General features: G+C 41.0%; 1 protein-coding gene across 1 annotated transcript in view; it reads right to left on the reverse strand.

Annotated features, from left to right (window-relative positions):
* SORCS3 (sortilin related VPS10 domain containing receptor 3) overlaps positions 1-27,081 on the reverse strand; it is a 419,522-nt gene that overhangs the window by 126,144 nt on the left and 266,297 nt on the right. The window contains exon 6 of the mRNA XM_081863378.1: positions 1,809-1,873. Coding sequence (XP_081719504.1) covers positions 1,809-1,873 — 65 coding nt within the window. The remainder of the gene's footprint in view (positions 1-1,808; positions 1,874-27,081) is intronic.

Genomic DNA, 27,081 nt, shown 5'->3' on the forward strand with positions numbered 1-27,081 from the left:
GCTCACCCCAAACATGAATTTGGTCCTATGAGCAACCAAAAGGCTGGAAAGGATAATACTGGCCTCATTTTTCACTGACTATCATGGTGGTTGTGACTCAGCTTCTATGCTGTTGTGCAGAAAAAAAACTTGGCAACTAACATTGTGCTTTACTTGCTGCTGGTCTTTAACAGAGCCCTTTGCCACCTGCAATTCCACAAAATGAGCCTCTTGTGGGGGTTGCCTTGGGTGAGGATGATGGGGTAGGAGGTGGAGGAAAGCAGGTTGTGTGAGCAGAATCCAGGAGGAAGGTCTACTCTTTACAGACTGTTCTTTCTTCAGTCATGCACACAAGAATTCAACTGGGGCACTTGCAGGATCAACCCCCTCCCCTGTGTGGAATTTATGTCCAATCCTCCATTTCTTCAGAACCACGTGGAATGAAAAAGTCTGTGCAATCGCGAGAATCGCTGTTGTTATCTAACTGAAACCTTGCAGGGGTGAGTTTAGAATGGGGGGGGAGAGAGAGAGGGGGGGGAAGATTGGAGAAAGAGTTCAGTGCCTCCAGGTTCTCCTCAGTTCTCAAATTCTCCTCCTGAAGCTGCTTTGCTAAAAAGAAAAATATCACCAAGGAACCAATAAGTGTGTTCCAATGGCTTGTGTTGTTGCCATACAAGACAAGGCCTTTGCTCAAAAAGATGGATGGCCAAAACAATACAGAAATCAGTAGTTTCTAGAAATGCCATATTGAAAGGAGCAAGTATTGGTACTCCAGCTATAACTGTATCAGTAGTATAGCCTGGTGGCATATTCTGAAAATGAAGGAAGATGGTGCAGGTAACAGCAGGGAAGGAGGAGACCGGCTCCCTGGCCCAGGAACACAGATAGATAGATGATAGAGAGATAGAGAGATAGAGAGATAGATGATAGATGATAAGATAGATGATAAGATAGATGATAGATAGATGATAGATAGATGATAGATAGATAGATAGATAGATAGATAGATAGATAGATAGATAGATAGATGATAGATATAGATAGATATAGATGATAGATGATAGATGATAGATGATAGATAGATATATAGATGATAGATAGATAGATAGATAGATGATAGATTAGATAGATAGATAGATAGATAGATGATAGATAGATAGATAGATAGATAGATAGATAGATAGATAGATGATAGATAGATAGATAGATATAGATAGATGATCGATAGATAGATGATAGATAGATAGATAGATAGATAGATAGATAGATAGATAGATAGATGATAGATAGATAGACGTAGATAGACAGAGGCCACCCCCGATTTGCATGTGGGTTACGTTTGGGGTCATTGCATGCTTGTGTGAAATAGTGTAGAATTGAAACACCCCATTCTGCCCCGCCCTGTCCCTGCCCCACTCTGTCCCACCCTTATAGTGACATATTTTGTGAAGTTTCCAGGTCACTTCCAGGTTCAATGTGGGATCACACACATATTGGTTACACCTAAAATAGGGGTGGCCTATAGATTGTTGGCAGAGAGCTTTATTGGCCATATGTGCATTCACAATATCCCAAGCACAAGTTTTCAGTCCTGGCCAAAGAGTTTTACTCTCGCTTTCTTTCTGAGTTTAGCTGTTGTTTTTCTCCAGGAATGAAACTTGTACTCTTGGTTCCCCTTGGAGTTTAAGGATAGAAACACTCAGCAAATTGAGCCTGGCGACCCACATCTTCCCTATCAATTAGAATGCAAATCAAGAACCCCAAACAACCCAAATGAAAATGCAGTTTCTCCCTCTCTGACTTTATAGACTCGGTGCAGAGACACTCACGTCCATCTGTCGTGCGAGCCTCCATGTGTACAAGGTCGGGCTCCTTGTCCAAACCCGTGACGGACCTGGGAGAGAAGAAGAAGAAGAGAAACAAATCAATCTGAAAGGCAGAATGCTGTAATAGAAAGCAGAGGTCAAGGCAGATAGGAAATGAAGAGTAGAAAAGCAGCTGGCTTCTTCCCATTTGAAACGAGCCACCCTGAGACTTGAATGGATTTAGTGCATGAAACAGCCCCATGAAAGGCAAGGTCCTTGGATTTAATACATAGCCTAGTTCAAAAAGCACAAAGAACAATAATGCCAGAGGCTTTAGATTTAATACCATTTCATCCACCAGGGAGAGGGTCTTACCTAGAACCTGGCATGGGTTTGGCTACTGCTTACTCATTAAGAATAGATCATTCTTTGTTTATATAAAGCCAATTATTAGATTAGCACAGACCCTCCAGAGCTGCTTCTTTCATTCAGCTGTCACAAACCAGTGTGCAAATGTATCATAGGCAGATGTGAATGTGTGTTTGGGGAAGGGCACATGGTTTGCATGCAGCGGAGGTGAACAAGCTGTGTCTTTCAGCAAACCTCCTTCACTATTGCTGAACTATTTATTGCAGGGCTAACCCTACCATTAGGCAGAGTGGGACAATTGCCTTAGGCAGCAAATGCTGGAGAGTGGGGAGCAGTGGTGATTTGTTGGAGGATAGCCTTCCCTTCACTCGCTAAGTTAGCCTGCTGCCTTCAGGTACAGTCTTCTCCCATCATCAATTTTGAAGTAAGATTCAGGTGCCAGCACAATTAGCTTCTGTACGTGGGAAAAGGGGAACACCATGTTCTTTGTCTCAAATGGTAAAACACCTTGGGTCATTCCTGATCCATTGAAGAATGGTAATAAGGCAGAATGTTCTTCTAATTGAATTTGCAGCCACCCTGTACTCTTTGACATATAACTCATTGTTCCCACAAAATGCTCCACTTCTGGCCATTATAGATGTGTCAAATTGGCCTTATTAGTTGTGCATCAATTTGGAGCTGGCTTTAGGAAAAAAATACTAATGATACTTATAATGACACAAAAATGAGAAGTAATGCAAACACTTTATCTAATTATGCCAGAGGGCAATGTTTGTCGGTGGGCATGGGAGTTATTTCCCCTGTATTGTTTTGTGCTCTTTGGTATGCTTCATTTTGTACTAAAACATCAGAATTACTTTTGCTTACATTTGGTGGGGATGGGGCATATGCCCGTCTGTGTGCATTTAAGGTCATGAAACTTGGGACCATTTTAATCATACAATGAGAAAATGAGTTACATTCTACTCCAATGTGCAGCATTCGGAATTTTACAGCTGGCTAAAAGCATGAAGAACATTGTCTGAAGTTTCTCAAAAGGGTTTTTCACATCTATATCAACACACCCACAAGCACTTATAAGGGCTGGGCTCCTTTTCCAGCCCATTTCAGGCTTTGCCCAAAAGAAGCTCAGGTGAAGGAACCCAAAGGTGGGCAGCATGAATTGTGGTGCTCCATTTCACACAGGGAAAGGAGCTTGCCATGGTGGCGGCTTTGGCAGCCCAGGAGCAGGAGCCAAGCTAACATCCTTCCCAGTTAAAACGTTTCTTTTTAATCTGGATTCTGAGCACTCCTAGATATTTTGGCTGCTGAATTATTTGCTATTGCTTCATGTTGTCTTCTATTTTTGTATCTGTTTTCATTATGCAATACTCTGATCTTATGAAGGAAGTTTGGGATACAAATTATTTTACACAAAATAAGTTCATTCTTTAAACCAAACCTTCACAAGTAAAATCAAGGACACGTCAGGGTTCCCCTTTTACATGTATATCCCTGCCCCTCTCTTCTTTCTAGGAATCAAAGTCAGCTTACCTGTGGTTCCCAGAGCATCTCCCATCTAGGCATTGCCCAGTCCCAGACTATGTACACAACATGCCTTTAAAGTACAGTGGTACCTCGGGTTAATTCATTCTGGAGGTCCGTTCTTAACCTGAAACTGTTCTTAACCTGAGGTATCACTTTAGCTAATGGGGCCTCCGGCTGCCACTGTGCCACCGCCACACAATTTCTGTTCTCATCCTGAAGCAAAGTTCTTAACCCAAGGTACTATTTCTGGGTTAGTGGAGTCTGTAACCTGAAGCGTCTGTAACTCGAGGTACCACTGTAAAGTTAACACACATTCTTTGAAACCTTGTGGCAAATTGTAGCTCTGTAAGGGACGCGGGTGGTGCTGGGGTCTAAACCACTGAGCCGCTTGGGCTTGCCGATCAGAAGGTCAGCGGTTTGAATCCCCGCAACGGGGTAAGCTCCCGTTGCTCGGTTCCAGCTCCTGCCAACCTAGCGGTTCCTAAGCATGCCAAAAAAGTGCAAGTAGATAAATAGGTACCGCTCCGGCAGGAAGGTAAATGGCGTTTCCGTGCACTGCTCTGGTTTCACCAGAAGCTTGGTCATGCTGGCCACATGACCCAGAAAAACTGTCTGCGGACAAACACAGGCTCCCTTGGCCAATAAAGCAAGATGAGCGCAGCAACCCCAGAATCGTTCGCGACTGGACTTAACTGTCAGGCGTCCATTACCTTTACCTTTTTAAGGGTAAAGTACAGTTCCCAAGGGGGTTTTGTTTGTTTTTTGTGAGGGGTGCCTTAATTGTGTTATAAATGTGTGGCCTGGATGCAGACCCAAGCCTGCTTAGCAGCAGCAAAGTAAAAGATCCCTTTCCCTTCAGACCACTTGCATAAATGGCTATTTCTTGAAAACCTTCCTAATTCCCAAACTGCACATTTCTGAAGAATCAGATATTTTCCACAGCACAAGGTGTGTTGTTTGTTTCTCCCTCTGGGCTCGTATTGCTTCCAGTGGGCTCAATGTTTTCACATACTCTGCAAAAGCCTGACCTGCACAAGCTTTTCAATCAAACGTGTTTGCAAACCAACCTTAACAGTTTTCTTCATTTCTTTATAATAAATAATGTATATGGCATCATGTAGCCTCTAAGGGTTTAAGTCTTTTTAAAAGTACACATTTAACAGAAGTGTACTCCTTGCACACAGACACACAGACATACACATCTTGCAGAACAGGTGTGAAGAGGGAGAGATTTAGTGGTAGACTTCCTGTAAAAGGAGGAGGGATGAGGATAGCCATTTTGTGACTGAGCTTTACTCACATCAGACAACATCTGTCATCTAGTGCCCACTTGTGTCCACACTGCTCACGCATTATTGGATTTTTAAAAATAAAAAATGATTTATCTACCCAAAATATGTATGTCATGCATATAATGCATATACAAGTCAAGCCGCTATATTTCTGCAGGATAATTGTATATTAGTAATACTTATTTTATACAGCTATGTGCATTGCTGCATGTCTCTCTTTATGAGCTGGCTACTTTAGGAACCTGGAATATATACACTTATAATATGCATATGGTATTTTACATATAATAGTGAATATAATATGGAAGAATTGGTTGCCCATTTAGTGGAACTGAGGGAGGGTGGAATAACTTGCTTCTCATTAAGATTAAAAAGCAAGATGTGAATTAGAAAAACAAAAAACAGCTGTGCAGATGAACTCAATGTCAGGTTTTTCAGGAAATTCCAACCAGGGAACATCCTCTCTTTGGAATCTCCCCAGAGAACTCAACACGTGAGCTCTCCTTATCTGTAGAAAGATGAGGAGATGAGCACCACTGATGTCACTAAACCTCAAATGTGCTGGATCTGGAATAGGAATTTGCCTAGCTCATAGTGCTTTAATATACTTGTAACAGGTGGCTAGGGATAGAAGGATCTATCAATTTTTATTCTCTGAGTTTCTCATTTTTCAATCCTATATTCACTTCTCCACATTTCTGCAGCAATTTCATTTAAAAAAAAAAATCCTCATGAAAACTCAGGATTTTTGTGTGAATTTTTCCTAATAAACACACATTCTTTTTGAATGCACATTTGGCTAATGTGCACATTTCTGCAAGCAATTTCCCACTAACATGTTTTTCTCATAATAAATTCATTTCTGTAAACATTGTTTGGAGAGCTGCATTGAAAAATTTAGAGAAGTGCAAATTTCGAAGGATGTCTGCGTTTCAGTTGTCATTTCATTTTGGAAAGTATGAATTTGATTTGGCTTTAAATGTGAACTGAGTCTAATTTCTCCCCCATCCCTACCGGTGACAACCAAAAGAATCAAATGGGGAAAGTTCAGCCATTACCAGCCCCCACTAGGGTCTACAAAGTTGAGAATGAGAAAGAGGAAATAGAGAGCAAGAGAACTAATTTGGAGGAGACACTACATCAGATTCCCAGCCCCAAATACACTAAAAACAGAATTGAATTACTGCAGCTAGCTTCAAAAGCAACAATTTCTCCTTTATTTTGAATGACAACTGGGTCATCTTTTTAAATATTTAATGGATTATAAAAAAAGCTAGAAGTGATTAGCCATGAAGATGTTAAATATTATGAGTACTGGAGAAGATGGTAGCAAATAAGTATGTTTTTTTCTCAGCAGAGAAAGGCTGGCTGGTCAAGACTATTTAGAGAAAGGCTGGCTGGTCAAGACGGATCATCCTGTGGCCAGTAAGATCTGACAACTTCTGGAGTAGGCAGTTTGAGATGGTCTAGTGCTAAGCAAAACTAGTTTTGCCAGCTGTTAAGGTATTTAAGGCAAAAGGCTGGAGTCAGCCTCTGGGTAAAACCACTAACAATGTCTTCTCCACAAGCTCCAGTGAAATGAATGCAAATAGGGCTCTTTCACTCCTGTTCCTGTTAGACAGAAGAAGAATTTCCCAACGGGCTGCATTCTCTGGAGCAGGCATCTAAACTAATGGCAGAATAAAACTGCTTCCTTAAACAGCCATGCAGATCTGTCTGATGCAGCAGAGCTTGTTTGTGCAGGACAATTGAGCTCCACAAGCCAAAGTTAAGTATGTTTAATGTCAACAAAGGACTTGTGTTACATGCTTGCATCTTTCCCATTGACAGAAAAGGATACTTAAAAAGTGCTTCGCTTTGAAGTATGCCCCATATGATGAGTTCAAGCAGTAGCACAGCTGCCCAGGAAGATCCAAGTCATGTTAAAGCTCGAATGGAATAATTACTGGCAGGGTTTTTCAATTGAAATATATAGCATTCAGCAATTTTTCAGTGGAAATCGTGGATAAAAATGGTGAAACTCTGTAGTGTTAAGCGGGTTTTTTATTATGGTTTTGTGTGTGGATATTGTAGCCTCTATGCTGTGTGTTTCAAAAACTTCTTTTTGCAGTTTCTGAAGCATCTATACTGTCTTGTTCCTGTGATAGTCAATGCTTTGCTGCTATCAGGGTTCTCCCCCAAGTAGAAATGTTGCAGAATTCCAACAAAAACAGGAGCAGAACAAAAAATATTATGCTTTCTTACCTTCCTTCCCACAGTCTCTCCACCTTAGTAGAATTACTTTGCTTCCCACCCCACTCCATTGTTCCTTGGTCCTCACACAACTCCTTAGCCAGTGTGGTGTAGTGGTTAAGAGCGGTAGTCTCGTAATCTGGAGAACCAGATTCAGCTGCTGGGTGACCTTGGGCTAGTCACACTTCTCTGAAGTCTCTCAGCCCCACTCACCTCACAGAGTGTTTGTTGTGGGGGAGGAAGGGAAAGGAGAATGTTAGCCACTTTGAGACTCCTTCGGGTAGTGCTAAAGCAGGATATCAAATCCAAACTCCTCTTCTTCTTCTTAGCCAAACATCCACCCAGGAAAGTTGTGCCCACAAGGGAACCAGCCTCCTCACACCTTAAGTAGCCCTCCCCTTACCAGGCACACCTTGCCCCTAAGGGGCTATAGGTGTGTAGCCACACACCCCACACACCCAAATGAAATACAGGATAAAAAGAGATAAATAGGTAAAACAAAACAGCAAAACAATAACCCCCCCTTCCAGTTGCTGTCGCTTGCTTCCATGTCTCTCTCTCTAGGATCGCTTGAGGGGGGCTGCCACATGGTTTCCTCAGGTCCTCCTGGGACCCTTCCCAGCGTCTTCCTCCTCAGACCAGGCATGGAGCACATGGTATTCCATGAGAACAACCTCTGGATGGCCAAAAGTTCCCCACAACTGCCTTAAGATCTTATCTTAGAATCCAAGCCGTTTTTAAACTTACCAAGTAAAACTACTAGTGTGGAAACAATTGTTGTACACACACACTCTGTATATGATTGTGTGTGTGTGTGTGTGTGTGTGTGTGTGTATTGTTCCTGTGAGATTCAGACAACTGAAAATGTAAAGCATTATCTTTTGGAGCAGTCATTTGGAATGTGCATTTTATGAAGAACTAGCTGATGAATTAATCTCTCCTACATCAAAGGACAGCCAAAGATGATAGCATAATTAAATTGGTGTCTACATTTTTTGCAGTTGGCAAAAATACACAAACAGACTGAAATCTGAAGAAGGCACCTAGAGTATTGATATACCAGCTTACTGACTGAGGAAGTGAATTAGAGAGAGAGCGCGAGAAATAATTATGTTATGTCCAGGTTTTGTTAACATTGCCTGAGTATTTTATCATATGTTCCAGCTGGCAGTTTCTTTAATATAAAAACTTCTGTTAAAGTACACTAGTTAATATAGTGGCTATCATGATCATTATTAAATTTATATACCAATTTATATACCAACATAGCACAGCTGGTTATAGGAAGCAGATGACTCTCTTGCTAGAACTGCTCTACTGCCTACTGATCTATTTCCAGGCACAATTCAAACTGCTGGTTATGCATCTGTATATCATTTTAATTCTATCAATGTTTAATTGTATTTTAATGATAGATTTTCTATGTTTTTAGTAATTTTTGTTTTTATCTGTAAGCTGCCTTAATTCCTGCCAAGGAAAAGGATGGAGTATAAATAAACATATAATAATATTAATAATAATACCACTTGGGCTTCAACTCCCAAGATTGGCACCATAGCCCCAATCTAGTAATTATCAGCACATGAAAAAAAATACACATAGTTTTTTGCAATAGGAAGACCTCATCCTAGAGCTGGTCCCAACATTCTGCCCCTATGGGACAGAAGTATGTGCTCAGTTGCCTGAAGTACCTACAAGAGGTACATGCTGAGAGCTGCTGTCATCCACACTCCATTTTTCTCTCCCCATAGGACCTTCCACATGGTACACATGTGACATTTCTATGTATGCACCTAAGATGGCAGCCTATTTCCTGTGCATTTACCAGATTTTTTTTGGTATGCTGTTTGCACTGTTGCCCCTGGTTTGGGCCTTGACTCAGCGTCTTACAACAACAGGTCAGCAAACTTTTAAATGGCGCATGGATTCTATTTGGTAGCATACACATGTTAACTTCAGAGCTAAAATCAAGCATAATCTTCCTTACTGAGCAGCTCAGTGCCATAAACGCAAAGACACTAGTGTAGAAAATTATTCAAATCTGAATTGGACTCTGTCACCATTAAATAATATGTTATCTGACTGAAAATGATTATGGTAACCCTTTTCTCAAAATATTTCTGAGAGCTTTTACCTAAACAATTGGCTTTCCTTCTTACCTGAGAAACTGGTGAATTGCACTGCTATAAATCAGTCCTTTTTTCTTAAAAAAATGTTTAAGGGTACTCTCATTTTCCTACTCATATTGAAATACTGCCCCTCAACGAGGCCAAACATAGATTCACAAAAATGTTTAGGGGTATGCATCCCCCTGCGTCCCCCAGAAAAAAAGCACTGGCTATAATAGTACAATTTCTGACAATATGAATATGTACCTTAAAAGTAAGGTGTACCAGTAAAGGTCTTGTTTAGTTGTAAAATAACATATTTCAATGGCAAGCTGTAATGCAATGCACCTTTCCTTACAAAATAACTGCAAATAGACTGGCTGATTTAAATGGGTGATTTAAATTCAGGTTCTCTGTTTGGTGGTTTAAATCAGTTGAATCTGGAATAGATCAGGAGAGAAGTTCTATTTTTGAGGGGGGGAGGGAGGACCACGCTGCTTCCTGGTACATTCTCAAATTCCTAAAATGATTTTTATTTGCATATATAAACTGGAACTGTTAGGACAAAGAAAGCCTAACATGCAATTGGCAGCCTGGCAATCAACCAGCAGATGATTTAGAATGCAGATCAGGCAAGCACAATACATTTGAAACATGTCAATCTTCTCCACTTGTGCTAATGCTTGTGATCTGGTTGTTTTCCTAATTTGCTTTGATGTAACTGACAGGTCTATTCATAACAAAAAAGGGGGGAAGAGACAATAGAGAAAGGCCCCCCAATTATGCTCCCTTTCCTTTAATGTTACAGTTTAAAATAAAATATGCACAAAGGACCATCATTTAACCCCAAGTATATGTCTAAGAGGATTTAAGTAATTTATCAGTTCAAAGGCCCTTTGAGAGATCTGAATATGCAGAACTTGTACTGCATACTCTAATGTGATGGCCAAGGAACTATCTATAATTAGAATGCTGGTAACCACAACTTTCCCCTCTTTCGTCAATGTGTTCCATATCCACACAACTGAGAAAATACCTTTGAAATATGACCATAAGGCACAGAACCAGAAGACACGTTTAAAAAACCATCCAAAATTATGTTTTGTTAAGCACTGCAGTAAAGAATATGTTCTTTCATATAAAAACTTGTTGTAGGAAGTGTACTAGATAATATTGTGGCTCATTATGACCTCATTATTTTGACATTGATAATGGCTTTCAGAAACTAGTGCATGATCCATCTGAAGAATTGCATGTTGTATTTTGGAAGAATAAACTAGGTTTTTATTTAGCAAAATTTATACACACACCCCTAAGCAGTTTACAAAAATATAGAAGAAAATATCAAGATTCTCAGTAAAAACAGTTATTTAAAAACTTCCAAAAGACTGAAATCAACAGTATCTAAAAAGAAATAAAACCCATTTAACTCCAACATGTTTAGATAGCCTGATCTAAACAAAAATGTTTTAAGCAGGCAAACTGGTCTCAAGCTGTTAAGGGCTTTATATACTAACAGCACATATACAGATAACTTGCCCTAATAATAAATGGGCAACCATATGCAGATTGAGGCTGCAATCCAATGGCAGCTGATTCCATTTCCCTGACATTTCCATAACTGTTACTTTCCTGTTTATATTTGAGCTTTCACACGACTTAAAAGTGACTTGTGGAAATCTAGTGGCATATAGTGTAAGTTTAATGCTCATTTCTGTGTTATGGTAATTGCCTCCAGAAAAAAACCAGTTAAGCCTGAAAATCATTCAAGTAAAGTGATGAAATTTGGGGCAATATCTGGTTCTGCAGGTACAGTGGTACCTCAGGTTACATACGCTTCAGGTTAAATACGCTTCAGGTTACAGACTCCGTTAACCCAGAAATAGTGCTTCAGGTTAAGAACTTTGCTTCAGGATGAGAACAGAAATCGTGCTCCAGTGGCACGGCAGCAGGAGGCCCCATTAGCTAAAATGGTGCTTCAGGTTAAGAACAGTTTCAGGTTAAGAACGGACCTCTGGAACGAATTAAGTACTTAACCAGAGGTACCACTGTACTGCCATTTTCTTGATAGAATCATGGAGAAACAGAGGCCAACACCTGCGGAAAGCATCCAATGACATCCATCATTATGTCACTCATGCTACTGGTGTGAATGAAATTCAGTGCAACATGCCAGCATATTGGCAAAAAAATGCACAGCTCCATAATGTAACAGGTACTGCACTGTGAAAGAAGTGTTAGAAAATAGGACAGAAGCACTAACATTATATTTTGAGAAACTAATGCAATATTTCCCATGTCTGAATGCAGCATGAGCATCACTCCTGCCAGCAACTGTGCTGCAGCTTCTGGATTAAGCGTGAGGGAAGCCCCACCTAGAGTGCATTGAAGTAATCTAGCCTTAACGCCACCAATGCCTGAACTACTGTTCATGACTGTTCGTGACTACTGGAATTAAGGAATCTCAGGACCTGACTGACATCTTTGGAAGGCATTTTTCCAAGTGAGTTTTGACCAGCGACCCTGGGGGCTGTTTGCCTTCACTTAAATAATTCAGGCTGGCAGTTTGGCTTCATAGGCACTATCCTGGAGTGCAGTGTTCTCCAACCTAGTGCCCTCAGAAAGTGGTGGACTCTCCTTCATTGGAAGTTTTTAAACAAAAGTCAGTTGGCCATCTGTCAGGGATTCTTTAGCTGTGTTTCCTGAAGAAGAAGAAGAAGAAGAAGAAGAAGAAGAAGAAGAAGAAGAAGAAGGGTAGTAGTATTAGTAGTAGTAGTTTGGATTTGATATCCCGCTTTATCACTACCCAAAGGAGTCTCAAAGTGGCTAACATTCTCCTTTCCCTTCCTCCCCCACAACAAACACTCTGTGAGGTGAGTGGGGCTGAGAGACTTCAAAGAAGTGTAACTAGCCCAAGGTCACCCAACAGCTGCATGTGGAGGAGCGGAGACACGAACCCTGTTCACTAGATTATGTGTCTACCGCTCTTAACCACTACACCACACTGGCTCACCACACTGAACTGCAGGGTGTGAGCTAGTTGACCCCCTACTCTACAGTTCTATGATTCTAAATGTTTTAGACTAAAACTCCCATCAGTTAAAAGAAGGAGGGTGGAATTAAACACTGCACTTATATGATTGTTCCATCAGTGTAAGCATTTTTGCTTGCCAAACAGAATGATCTCTCCTCTCCTAATTCCATGCATTGTTCGATGGGTTCTCTCACCCTTCTGAGAAGATCTGAGGTGACACAAATGCACATGGGGTGAGCAGAGGGGGGAAGTCCCATTGTGCTAGCGTGACTCATTGCACTCTTTCAGGTAGGTAGCCGTGTTGGTCTGACGCAGTCGAAATAAAAATAAAAGAAATAAAAAAATTGTCCAGTAGCACCTTAGACCAACTAATTTGTTCTAGTATAAGCTTTTGTGTGCGTGCAGGTATCTGAAGAAGTGTGCATGCACACAAAAGCTTATACCACAACAAACTTAGTTGATCTATAAGGTGCTACTGGACAATTTTTTTTCTTTTATTTTTATTTCATTGCACTGAGGTGCGCTAGTGCACCAATGTAATTGAATCCGGCCCAGATGAACCTGTTTTACAACAGGAGTTCGGTACTGATTCTGTTTCTGTACCTGTTGTCAATTGCTCTTTCCCCTTCCTATGGGATAAAAACAAGAAAACTGCAAAATGTTAACAGTTCATATAACTTTGAGAGATCCAATATCATAAGCCTTATGGGCTTCTCAGCAGCTTCCAGCTAGCTAGCCACTGTTGGAAACCAGAAGTTGTAACTAGGTGGGGCCATATCTAGTCCAGCAGACTGTTCCTGTCATCTTATGACCACACACCCCCTAATATTGCACCCCCTAATATTTTTCTAGCAGCACAAGTTGACAATAGGTGATGCTCATAAAGAGAATAGGAGAAATTGAGGGGGCAGTGTCCCTTCCTCATTTCTGACTTCTGTTTTCCCTGGTCTGCAATAGATTGCTGTGTACCATGCAAAACCCAGCCTTGCAAACACAATGTTCTGGGTGAACACGGAAACAGCACCAATATGTGCCTGCTTCTCAATACCGCTATGCGGGACCCTGCGCAATGGCTAGCTCTCTTTGTCCCAGACTGTCTCCTTTTTATCACTGCTCATCTCAAATCAAGCCAGCAGAAGACGATGCAGCCAGAAGGGACGGTAAAGGTCACATTTCTGCTGATGTGTCCCTTGACTGCTGCTGATGCAGCCTTCAGAACAGGGAGCCTGCAGCTACATGTGCAACTGGTTCAGGATTATTAGCCAATTAATAACTCAAACGGACTCAAAATCCCATTAGGAGGAAAGAAGCACTCATTGCTTTTTATTTCTTCTTTTTTACCTTGACAGCTCTTGGCCTCTTAGAGACTTTACTCTCCTGCAATTTCTTTCTGCTATTGAATTAAGTGTTCTTGAAGGTTGAAGGGCTGGTAGCACTGGAAGCTGCTCCTCTGTCTGGCTGTAGGGCAGAGTTCTTTGCTTGATTGCACATTTATTAGGATATTCTGCCAAAGATGTCATCCCTGACCTAAGGAGACTGAGCTCTTCCCAATGGGAAAGGGATGTGAAGGTTTAATTTATGAATGTCTTCATCTATTCCATGGTCACAAATGCATTGTGTAGTAAACAATTCTCAAAATATTTAATCTGGAATAGCCCCAATGAGCCAGGGGGAAATTGGGATGGTGCAGAAGCCAGTGTTTTGTGGGTTGTAATTTATGCTAACAATATGGTTTCTCAACTGTAAGGGAATTCATATCCCCTAACATCTGAAACCTCTTTTGGTCTGGCTTTGCTAAGGTGAAAGTACACATTAACTGTATTTATATGGTTCTTTCTAGGAATCGCCACTGTTTTAAAAATAGATGCAATCACCAAAACCGGTTCTTAACCCTTTCCTCGTGAATCACTTTTCCATTAAAAACTGTGCCTCCCTCAATTGTATTTATCTTCTAACCGGAAAAACATGTGGTATTTGCCCACTGTTTTTTTTAAGAAGAGAGAAAGAAGGTAAAGCAAGTTTACTAGGGAAACCATCCTGGGCCCGGGAGCAGGTAGAGAGGGGGCGGAATCTTACATTTGGATAGACAGTAGGTTTTAATCATGGTGAATTCTTTTCCCAGGCCATGCCAATCACAGTGATTTTGGAGAGGGATGCTGAATTTAATAAGTGATTGTTTTTTATGTGAATCCCTGCTGGTTTTTTCCACACTACTCCTCTCTCTCCTCCCTTTCCCCTTCCAAAAATGTCCAGAAAGCCCACCCCCAACAATTGGGATAACAAGATCCTTCCCAAGAGCAGCATTTTCCCGCCTAATGATCCATGTTTCTTTACCACCATTGCTCCTCTCTTACACAAGTCAATGATTTCTTTCTCACAGAGAGAACAGATTGTTTCCCCACAAATTCCTGATGGAATTGCATCGAATTCTGACAGGGGGGGGGAAGAGACTTTAAGGGGGGGGCGAGTTTGAAAGGTGTCCTTGGGGTGTATCTGACTACAGTTTTGCCAGCTTTATCCATTCAGGATGGGGTCCTGCGCCTGAAAATTTCATCTATCACTGTGACAAGGGGGATGGAATATCACCTTTTAAGATTCCCCATTACAGCCAATGGAGCTGGGGAATAGAGCTTCATTTTTACAGATCAGATTCAGTCACAAATAAAGATTCAAACTGGAAATATGCAAAGCAGCTCTGAAACAGATTGGGCTACTTCGCACACAAGCTTTCCTACAAAGCTAAAGATACAAGGAACAGCTTAATCTCATGGCCAGTGCACACCCCTAACAAATACATGTTTGAAAACTAGGATTTTAGAAGAGTACAGTATGATAAAAAATTATATTTCAAAAACACATTTGATTCAGCAACACCCTGAAAAGCTGCTAAATTTATTTGCTTTGAACAGAGTTCAATCATGTTAATTCAGATTGCAGATGGAGGAATCAACCTAATTTCAAAATGTGTCTCTTTCACATGTGCTCACCCATTACCTGAGAATGTACTGTCTTATATATGAGTTTTCATTTGTATAGTTAAATAAAAGTACATCTGGACATAAGACACAGTAATGGAAATATTTCAGTCATGTTGTCAATAAGTCATTACTTCAATAAGGTTTGTTTTGCTTGCTACTTGGTTTTCCGGTGGGAGTTATTTCTCCATCATAATGAATTTTTTTAATGAGCCATCAAATTACTTATAATATATTTGGAAGTAATGTAAGGAAGGTCGAGATGGTGCTGAGTTTTGATTAAAGTTTTTAATGTTTTATCTGGGCATTTATGTTAGTGCCTTTGAATTATACTTTAATTTAGCCTTAATGACTTTTAAAACAGCATGGGAATGATTATATAGAATTGTGGTGTGTAAATAATTCTGAATTCTTTTTGGAATATTGACAACTTGAGCTTCTGCCTCAAATGGAGAATACAATGACTCGGTCCCAATTTATTTATCCTCAGTTATTACTCAAGAGAGCTGAATCTTGGTGAATGCAGGCTCATGATTAAGGCGGTATTTCTGAAACAGGGACACTGAGTGGCATCCCTGTGAGCTAAGTGATTTGAGCCTAGCTAAATTATCTAAGAGGAGTCACAATATTCAATGAATAAAGTCATTTGAGGCAGTTAAGCAAATTGAACCAAGTAAGGTTACTGAAAACAAATCATAATCACTGTATCAAGGAGTTATAAATATTATTTAGGAAGAAAATATTGTGATGGGTATGTGGTCAGAGGTGTCACAGAAATGCTGTCTGCAGTAAAGTGGAAAGGAATGGGAAATTAGGAGTTCCTACTGAAACAAATCACCTGAATAATGTCAAAAAGCCTAAAAGGCAAGATAATCCCTTGGTGAGGGAGAAGGAGGAATGTTTGGTGTAGTGCAGGCATAGGCAAACTCAGCCCTCCAGATGTTTTGGGACTACAACTCCCACCATCCCTAGCTAACAGGACCAGTGGTCAGGGATGATGGGAGTTGTAGTCCCAAAACAACTGGAGGTCTGAGTTTACCTAAGCCTGGTGTAATGGATATATCCATGTTACAGATCATCTCCATTACCAAGGCATCAGTAGCACACTTTAGAGTGCCAAAAAATAGGTGCCATGAGGACTGATGGTGTAACTTCATAGGTGTTCATAGCTACAGGCCTATGCAAGACAGATGCAGAAGCACTATTAGTGGCAAGATTAGCTGCGTTTGGCCATCCATCCATTTGAAAACAAACTAGTAGTTTTACATCTGTATATAGTTATATTCAAAATTTGAAAAGGGTTTCAGGATTATCAGGTGCATGCCACTTAAAGTGTTAGCATAGCATGTGTTAGCATGTGCAGGATGAGAGCATGTTAAAAAGCAGGCCATCAAGATTAAGAGATTAAGTGCAGAGGAAAACTCCATTTGACTGCAGAGCTGGTGTGTTATAGTGTACTTCAGTATCAATGTATCATGACAGTTCTTTGGTTAAGGTAGTGACAATGGAGAAGAGCAGTTCAAGGTGACACAGATGTGTGTAAAAGGGGAAACTCCAACATCCTTTTCCAAAAACATGTCACTACAGTGGTACCTCAGGTTAAGAATTTAATTCGTTCTGGAGGTCCGTTCTTAACCTGAAACAGTTCTTAACCTGAGGTACCACTTTAGCTAATGGGGCCTCCTGCTGCCACCGCTGCCCAATTTCTGTTCTCATCCTGAAGCCAAGTTCTTAACCTGAGGTACTATTTCTGGGTTAGTGGAGTCTGTAACCTCAAGCCTCTGTAGCCTGAAGTGTCTGTAACCTGAGGTACCACTGTAATACCTTATTCCCTTTGGTAATAGCCTATGCTAGCCTTCCCCAAATTGGTGCCCACCAGATATATGCACTGGGACTTTGAGGCATTTGGACCACAAAAGATGCTGGAGAAAACTGTCTTATGGAAAACTGTATTGTGGAAATACTCTGATTTCTGATCTTATCTATCACATTGTATAAGATGTTCATCAGAGGCACCAAAGAATTTTAAAACTTCAAAATATGACATATATATTAATTTTTGCCCTACTTTCCTTCTCTATACCCCTTATTTTGGAGGAAACTATGGCATTTAGGTTTATAGAGTGCTGAGATTAATGAGGAAAAGGAATCCAAGAACTCCAAATAATGTTTAGTGTTCCAGTGGAGCCCACCAGTCTCTCTGCCCCATGCTTCCTGAAAGGAAGTAGATGAAGAACCCAGTGGGCAACTTAGAAGAAGAATGGGGAAGAAAGCATAAGATTTAGTTTTATTCAATTGAACAGGAGTGGGGGGGCGGAGAGAGAAGGAAGCAAGAGAAATAACTGTGATAAATATGTTACTTACAATCCATAAGCCAGAAAATAAAAGTGAATGGTGTCCCCTAATTGAGAGAGCCACAGGTAAGTGATTGGTTAATACAGGAAAATAAGGAGAGCCCTGATGGATCAGACCATTAACCCATCTAGTTCAGCATCCTATTCTCACAGTGGCCAACCAGATGCCTATGGGAAGACTGAAAGCAAGTACCTGAGTACTTGCCCCCTCGCCCAGCTTGTCCGGAGTTTTGGGCTGGGCTGCCATCAGTATGCTGATGACACCCAACTCTATCTGTTGATGGATGGCCATCCTGACTCGGCCCCAGACACACTGGCGAGATGTCTGGAAGCTGTGGCTGGATGGTTACGTGGGAGCCGGTTGAAGTTAAATCCTTCGAAGACAGAGGTCCTCTGGCTGGGCCGGGACGATATGGGATTGAGGGGGCAACTCCCATCTCTTGCGGGGGTGCAATTAGTGCCAGCACCGTCCGTTAAGAGTTTGGGTGTAATCTTCGATACCTCCCTCTCTATGGAGGTGCAGATTACAGCTATAACAAAGGCGGCATTTTTTCATCTCCGCCAAGCTAAGCAGTTGGCCCCTTATCTCTCTCGCCCTGACCTAGCCACTGTGATCCATGCGACGGTCACCTCCAGACTGGATTATTGTAACTCGCTCTACGTGGGGCTGCCCTTGAGACTGACCCAGAAACTCCAGCGGGTGCAGAATGCCGCGGCGAGACTCCTTATGAGGTCTTCGCTGCGAGATCACATTCATCCAGTACTATACCAGCTGCACTGGCTCCCGGTGGAGTACAGGATCAGGTTTAAGGTGCTGGTTTTAACCTTTAAAGCCCTATACGGCCTAGGACCCTCGTACCTACAGGACCGCCTCTCCTGGTATGCCCCACAGAGAAACCTACGGTCTGCAAATAATAACATCCTCAAGGTCCCAGGCCTCAGAGAGGTTAGGCTGGCCTCAACTAGAGCCAGGGCCTTCTCGGCTGCGGCTCCAATCTGGTGGAACGCTCTGTCACAAGAGACTAGGGCCCTGCGGGACCTGACATCTTTCCGCAGGGCCTGCAAGACAGAGTTGTTCCACCAGGCCTTTGGTCAGGGCGCAGCCTGACTCCCTCCTATGGCAACCTGCACAGAATATTGCTTAATCGGTTGCCATTAATTTGATTTTAATTAATTTTTATAATGAATATTTTGAATGTGTGATTATTTGATTGTTTGATTATTTGATTATTGTTAGCCGCCCTGAGCCCGGCTTCGGCTGGGGAGGGCGGGATATAAATAAAATTTATTATTATTATTGTTGTTATTATTATTATTATTATTATTATTATTATTATTATTATTATTATTACAAACACACACTTCTCACTTGTGATGCCCAGCAACAACCATTCAATTTGGCAGTGGAGGTAGAACATAGACATTGTGGTCAATAGTCATTAATAGGTTTATGCCACCTCTATCAGTTTCCAAAGCACAATTCAATAGCTACTTACCTGGGAGCAACTATTCTCCAGAGACACAACCCTGGGTTGGGATGCAACCACAGGCATCAGTCGCTGTCACATATCTTGGTTGTGAAGCTGCTGCTGGATGATCACACAAAGCAGCTCACGCACCCTTCTCCACTACCTTCTGTGGATGCCTGTTTTTACACACACCGTCTCCTCTCCTCTCCCTGTTGTTTCTTCATTCTCTTTTTTTCCTCTCAAACCATATGGAGGCATCTTCCCAGTTCAAGTAATCATGTGAAGGGAGAGGTGGGGATAAGCACACTACCTCTCCCCTAGTTGGACAGCAACTGTATGAAATGGGCAGCATTTTTGTATCTAAGGAGGCTTCCCATTGGTTGCAGAAACCTGATTTCAATAGACACTTCTTGGAATCTCCTTAGAGCCTTCAATTCCCTATCACAGCTCCTAAGGGCCACAAACAGATGTGCTTTAGCCATCCCAAAGAATTCTGTACTGTGTAGGGATACATATGGTATACCGCAAATGTTTCAAGTTGAACGGGACACTGCTTGTATTATCCTCTTTGAATTGTTTTTCAGTTGCCTCTAACAAATAGTATAATGTGTTGTATTTGAAATCTGTCAGATATAGCATGTTATGTATGGTCTTTGCACACACACAAAGCAAAAACAATTTTCTCTAGCATCTTTTGAAGTCCACCTCCTTGTTTATTTGGTTGGATGTTTTTGTTGTTGTTCTGAAGACTGCTGCTTCCCTTCCTGTTTTTTATGTTATTTTATTTTAGGGTCTATCTTTCTCACTGTGGCTCCTTAATAATGATGTCACTTATTGGAATCTGTCAAGGGACTTCAAAAGTAGAGAGCATTTAAAAGGTGTGCCCAAGTTCAAAAAGTATTATGAACACTGCACTGCCCCACACCACTTTGGCTTTTTGTGGTGTGCACAAAAAATTGCACACTACGTGTACAATTAAAACTATCTGCAGACATGGCAAATAGTGGAAAGCATTAATCATTTTGGCTGAGTATCGGAAGACATCATTTACTAGTGCAAGGCTATGATAGAGTATTTCTCAAGAGAGCTGTAGCAGCCTTCTGGTTTAGGACATTTCAGATTAGTCTGCGGCTGAAGAAGCTTGGGGAGCATGCTTTAAAGAACTGCCCTGGGCCAGTCCCCACGGACTGAATTAATGTCTTCCGCAGAGTTAACTTCTGTGACTCTGGATTTCTGGTACGTTTGCAAAAGCAGTAAATAGGACGGTTAATCTGCAAGATAAGGCAGAAAGTTGCCAACTGTCTTGTACTCAGCTAATTTCTTTACTTCTCAACAGAGCCAACAAAGAGAAGTTTCCCATTTGTTTAAAGGAGTAAGTATAATGAAGGGCTAAAGAAAAAAAGAACTGAAGCTAAATTGTGCTTTAAAAGGATTGGAAATGCTAATAGACAATCTGCTGATTTCACAGGCTGAAAAATGGAAAGGATATAAATGATCTAGATAAATGAACTAAATAAAGCAACCTGACATGACCCTGAGAGTTAAGGGGGAAATTTCCATATCTAAACATTCCTTAACTGTGGAGTCCGTGCACAAGGGCCTAATTCAACAGATGGACACTTATGTCTCCATACGTGGCTCCAATCTCATGGACAGTGTTATGTGTATGCTGGAGGAGAGAGGCATGTGCTATGGCTCCAGCATGCAAGTTGAACACTGCTTCCCAGCAGCGGATCAACATGGGCTCATGATGTTCAAAGTAAATATTTATTTATTTATTCCTTCCTTCCTTCCTTCCTTCCCCAGCCACTCTGGGCGGCTTCCAACAGAAGGTTAAAAATACATTAAAGCATGCCAGCGGTACAAAGTCATGATGCAGGGAATGCATCTGGAAGGCATACATGGCACGCTAAGGCATTTACCTGAATGCATGAATGCTGAAAGTGTGTATAAGGACAGGGGGGTGTACTTAAGTCCCATCCCTGATACCCTCACTGATCCTGTCCCTGTTCCAATCTCTCCTGTGTTGGAAGTTCTTCAGAGGGTTTCTACTCATCTTCAAAGGAAGTCAAGGACTCAGGGAGAGTGTGACATGTGCAAGGGAGTTTGCAGCGGGAATTCCATGCACATCTCTGCCTCTCACCTACACTTTCAGCATTTGAACAGTACATGGCTTTAGTATAATAAAGTCTATATATGTCCAGTAAGCAAAATACGTTCCAACTAGAAGAAAAGGAGGGAAGAACTGGCTTATCAGAATGGTGGTGACCACCCAAAATGACAGAGAAAACAAAATCAATGTTGTGGCTACCAGTTCATTGTGCTCAAAAGCCCAAATCAAATGGAATTCCCCAATGACTGTAGACAGGAAACCCAAATATGAAGAGAAAAATTATATTTGCTCTTGTAAGCCAGAGATGAAGTAACAAATTAAAGCTCATCTATTATAAATTCCTATAGCTTCATTTTTTAAAAAAAAAACAGTTATATTTGTGGTGATTAGTAATTTTATTAGTAGTTTATTAATGCTTGGGCCATGGGCCATTCTCATATAAGGTATATGGGTACAGTACAAAAACCAGTAGGATAAAATACTGCATAAAATCTCATTACTACCTAAGGAATTTTATTGCTATGACTGATTTTGTTTTAATTATAATTTTTAATGTTATTTTTCTGCCTTGGGTGTTAGAAGTACAGCAGCAGAGATCATTCCATTAGTAGCCTAAGAGTTAATTCTGTTGACAGTCAACCAGGGGTGAAGGTGTTGCCTAGCAACTAGTCTGGTTGGCATGATTCTTGAAGAGGTAACTCAAGTTCTGATAGGCTAGTTCGTTCTGCTGGATTTATCTCCTGTATTGTAGTTGTATGTCTCCCTGCTATGAATTAGGCCTTATCTGTTTGTTTCTCCTCAATTTATCATATAATCACAGAATTGTAGAGTTGGAAGGGACCCAAGAGCCATCTAGTCTAACCCCTGCAATGCAGAAATCTCAGCTAAAGAAAGCATCCATGACAGATGAAGTACTGAAGTATTATCCCCCTTAACTATTTCCTTTCCCTCTGGATATCATGTGTGTTATTCAAATGATTCTGCTAATAGTGTGGACTATAGATAAATAAATAAATATTAAATAAAACAGATAAGGTGTCAAGTGACTCACTGTGGGCAAGGTAGCAAGTTGGTCAGGATCCCAACCCCTACTACACATAACTGTTAAGATAATCAGAGTCAGTAATCTTTTGCCATAACTGTATTGTTGCATTAAACAAACCTATTATGTACAGATGTCCTCAGTTCCACAGTATTTTTACCAAGAGAAGTGCAAGAACAAATTCATATGGGAAACAAGGACATTTTATTGCCCCAGTTGCAGTGCACTGTTTGCTTCAGCCAAAGGAAATCCCTAAAATATATTATTTTTCTGGTCAAGGGGAGAAGGCATAGCTCCATGAAAGAGCACTTATTTTGCATGCCTAAGGTCTAAGATTTAAACCCTGACATCTCCAGGTAAGTGTGGAGAAAAACTCCTCTCTGAAAAGCTGCCGGTCAGTGTCAACAATCCTGAGCTAGCTGGACCAATGATCTGATTCAGTTTTCTAAGGAGAGAGAGAAACATGCAGAGATGCCAAGCAAACCCTAAGGATTTCTGAATAAAATGTGTGAACTTTTTATTATTATTATGCCTACCCCCATATTAGCAGCTATGTTTCCTTCAAGGTATGCAATTATTGTTTCACCCATCTTTTTTTACACACTGCTATGAAGATCACATTGCTCTTTTTATTTCATTTTCAAACAAAAGCATTTTCACAAAATGGATGGGTTTCTTTCCCCACCTACCCACCCAATTTGGCAGTAAGCATCCATTCTATTGAAAACACTGCGCTGGAAAAACTCAGCAGCCTACAGATGCTCAGTTCTTCCCAGTGTGCTTCATCCATTTCATTTGCATGAGCATTTTAGACTGCGAATACGACATGCCTGATCTGCTATGGCTCAGTGATTCAGCTATTTCTGGATGTTGAAGCAGAGAGACACACTTTGGAAAAGGGGAGGGAAGCTTTGGAGCAAGAGCTTTGTTTAATAATTCAGTGCAGCAGCAGAAGAACACAACAAACCAAGGCTTAAATAGTATCCAGAAAAACTGCTCGGACAACAGTTGGCATCATTGTCAAGGATAAAACACATCTGCAAAATGACCCTCATAGGTTGAGGAACCCAAGCATTGCTTCTATTGATCACAATGAAGGTTACAGAAGTAGATTTTTTCCCATATATGTACAAACAATGCATTCAATATTAGTACAGGAAGCATAGCCTTTGTACTCTAGGTATTCACAAGGACCAACAGCTTTTGTTTGGGCTGTGTGAAAATTGCCCCACAAGCTCCATTCATGACCCCATTCACAGGCAATTTGTGTTGGGGGTGGAATTATGACAGCAGCAATAGCCCCTTTTATATTTATTTTTAAAATAAATCTATATACATGTGTTTGAAGCCCACAGGTGACAGAATCTTTGTTGGTAGCTGCTAGGTCCCTTCCCAGTAGTAATGTATGGAAGTGAGAGCTGGACCATAAAGAAGGCTGATCACTGAAGAATGGATGCTTTTGAATTATGGTGCTGGAGGAGACTCTTGAGAGTCCCATGGACTGCAAGAAGATCAAATCTATCCATTCTTAAGGAAATCAGCCCTGAGTGCTCACTGGAAGGACAGATCCTGAAGCTGAGGCTCCAATACTTTGGCCACCTCATGAGAAGAGAAGACTCCTTGGAAAAGACCCTGATGTTGGGAAAGATTGAGGGCACAAGGAGAAGGGGACAACAGAGGACAAGGTGGTTGGGTAGTGTTCTCGAAGCTACCAGCATGAGTTTGACCAAACTGCGGGAGGCAGTGGAAGACAGGAGTGCCTGGTGTGCTCTGGTCCATGGGGTCACGAAGAGTCGGACACGACTAAACAACAACAACAAGGTCCCTCCCCCCTGCTTAAAATAACTCAGAACAACCATGAATGTAGCATTGTTTTGGAATGTGCAGGTTTTGAGGAAAACAATGGCAGTGGCCACTGAGGAGAGCTCAGAGGGTTTTGTGGGGGGGGGGAGCCCGGGGGGGAGGGAGCCCCAAATCATGTTTACAAACAGAGACAAAAACGGTTGTCATTGCCATGGAAGGCCAATTTCCTTCCATGAATCCTCAAATAATTTACCCCCCCCCCCAAAAAAAAAAAAAAAATTACCACATTTATGAGGGAAATGAATTTCATCACCACCACCCCAATTTCAAACCCGAAAGTCTCATGGTTGAGTGTAAGAACATTTTGCTTAACACCAGCTTCTTCATTTCCAAACACTGTGGTTCTTAAATGGACATTTATGAATTCATAATATACTGCCACCACTGCCACCCAGCCACCAATTTGGGGGGTTCTGTATTAGCAGAATTGTTTCCTAGAGGAGAATTCCCAGCCCTATACAAGATGCCCCCATCAATACTGGAATTCTGGCAGCTTTTGAAGGCACTTCTGTTTACACACAGGCATTCCCTGAGCTCCCAACCTGTTATCCTATCTCCTCTGTTGTTTTGAATGGGGTTGTTTTCCTGCCTATTTTAATTATATATGTTTATGCCTTAATGAGTTGTTTTGTGGTGTATTTTAATTCTATATATTAATTATTTTTTGTGCTTGTGCTATTGATTTTTTTACTTGCAAACCACTTAGAAACCTATTTTAGTGTTTATGCAGCATATACATTAACTGATGGTTATGGTGTCAGAATTGAAGGTTGTTAGTCAACTGGTTCAAAAAAAACAAAAAAAACAAGAGAGAGGCTTGCTTGCCAATTTGAGGCAAAAGCCCTCCTTTGAGAAAGTTTGGGTCAGGACTATTTCATTCCTGCCCTCCTGTGAATTTTTTTTTAAATTTCTTTCAAAAAATATTTTTTTCTAAAATTATATTTAAAATATTTACAAAGCTTATTTACTATTTTATTTATTTACTTTTCACCATCTATGTCACAAGGCAGCTTGCAACAATAAAAAGTATGTAGTATACAAAATTTAAACCATAAACTAAACCTCAAGCATTTAAAGCGTCGAAAATTTAAACAAGAACATGAGAATTCTAAAACATTGCAAAAGGATTCATGCAGCAAGGGCCTCACAAAATAAGATGGGTTTAACCAGGTGCCTGAAACAGGGTTGGTGCCTGTCTAACTTCTAGTGGGAGAGAGTTCTACAAAACTGAAGGCATGTGTTCTCATTGATATGAACCCTGCTTCTGGTCGGGGGGAGGGACCAATGACAGTACCCTCCCAGATAATCTCAAGTGATCAACTTGGGCCATACAGTGGAAGGCATTCCTTAAGGTATAAGGAAGGCCTAAGTTTTTCAGGGCTTTGCACAACAGTAGAAGAACGTTGAATCTGGCCCAGTAGTAGATGGGAAACCCATGCAGGTATTTTAACACTGGTGTAAAGTTTTGGTGGTGTTCTGTTCCCATCACCAGTCTAGCTGCAGAATTCTTTCTTTCTTTCTTTCTTTATATATATTATTATTATTACTATTATTATTATTTATACCGCGTCCATCTAGCTAGGTTTCCCCAGCTAGGTGGGCGGATCCCAACAGAATATTAAAAACACGATAAAAGATTAAACATGAAAAACTTCTGTAAACAGGGCTGCTTTCAGATGTCTTCTAAAAGTCAGATAGTTGTTTATTTCCTTGACATCTGATAGGAGGCATTCCACAATGCAGGCGCCACTACTGAGAAGGCCCTCTGCCTGGTTCCCTGTAACCTCACCTCGCAGTGAGGGAACTGCCAGAAGACCCTCAGAGGTGGACCTCAGTGTCTGGGCTGAGCGATGGGGGGTGGAGACGCTCCTTCAGGTATACTGGACTGAGGCCATTTAGGGCTTTAAAGGTCTGCATCAACAATTTGAATTTTGCTCAGAAACGTACTGAGTGTTCATTCTGAGATACTTACAGAAGACTATTGAAGCAGAGCTCAAAGTGTGATAGAATCGTGAAATAACACAAGGGGAAATAAGAAAAGGAAACTGAGGACATCCATTTCTCCCTAGGTTTTTCGCCCATCTATGAATGATACTTCCCTCTCTCAAAACAAGTAGGTTCTGATCCAGCAGCCGAGAGAGAGAGAGAGAGAGAGGAATTACATGTTCCTCCTCCTTCCAGATGAAACAAAAAGGCATAAAAGCACCAGTTTTTCCTCCGATCACACCCATTTAATAAACCAGGTCCTGCATGCTTCATGACAAGTGAGATGCTAATTGGTCTTGACAGCCTTGCAGAGAAACAGACAGCAGATGAAACATGAAGGAGACCAGCAGTGAAAATTGAATTACAGGAATGGGTTCTCTTCTGAAGGGCATGGGAGCCACTTGTGAGGATTGACACAAGCATACAAGAAGTGAGAACTTCAAAGGCTGCAGAACTGTATGCAAAATTGATTGCCAATAAATGCCACTGAATACAGGGGATGTTGAGGAAGCACACAAAGGGTGTGCAGTAAACTGGGCAAGGAAAAAAACCCACCCTAAAATTGACACCAAATAATTGATCCAAATAATATTTATTTTTCTCTGTACAACCAATACACTGTTGGTGGCAATAAAAAAAGGTCAATAAAGGTCAATAAGATACAGGTTTGGTAAGAACTCTTTGGTGAGAGAACCCCAGCAGAGATTTATAATCACAAAACATGCAAAGCGTGGAAAAATAGGCTGTTAGACCTTTAAAATATGCCCTTCTAGGTTCCAAAAATTCCCTTAGCATGGAAAAAGACTACATGCTTGGTAAGTTAAAAATTGCTTACTTACAAACTCTTCAAAAGTCAGATTCATTTGCTTTTCCATACAGCATTCAGAAAACACATACAATAAAACTTGGCTTAGCTATGGCGGTGAAAGT

The sequence above is a fragment of the Podarcis erhardii genome (genome assembly GCF_964252035.2).
Source record: "Podarcis erhardii genome assembly, chromosome: 5".
Lineage (NCBI taxonomy): Eukaryota > Metazoa > Chordata > Lepidosauria > Squamata > Lacertidae > Podarcis > Podarcis erhardii.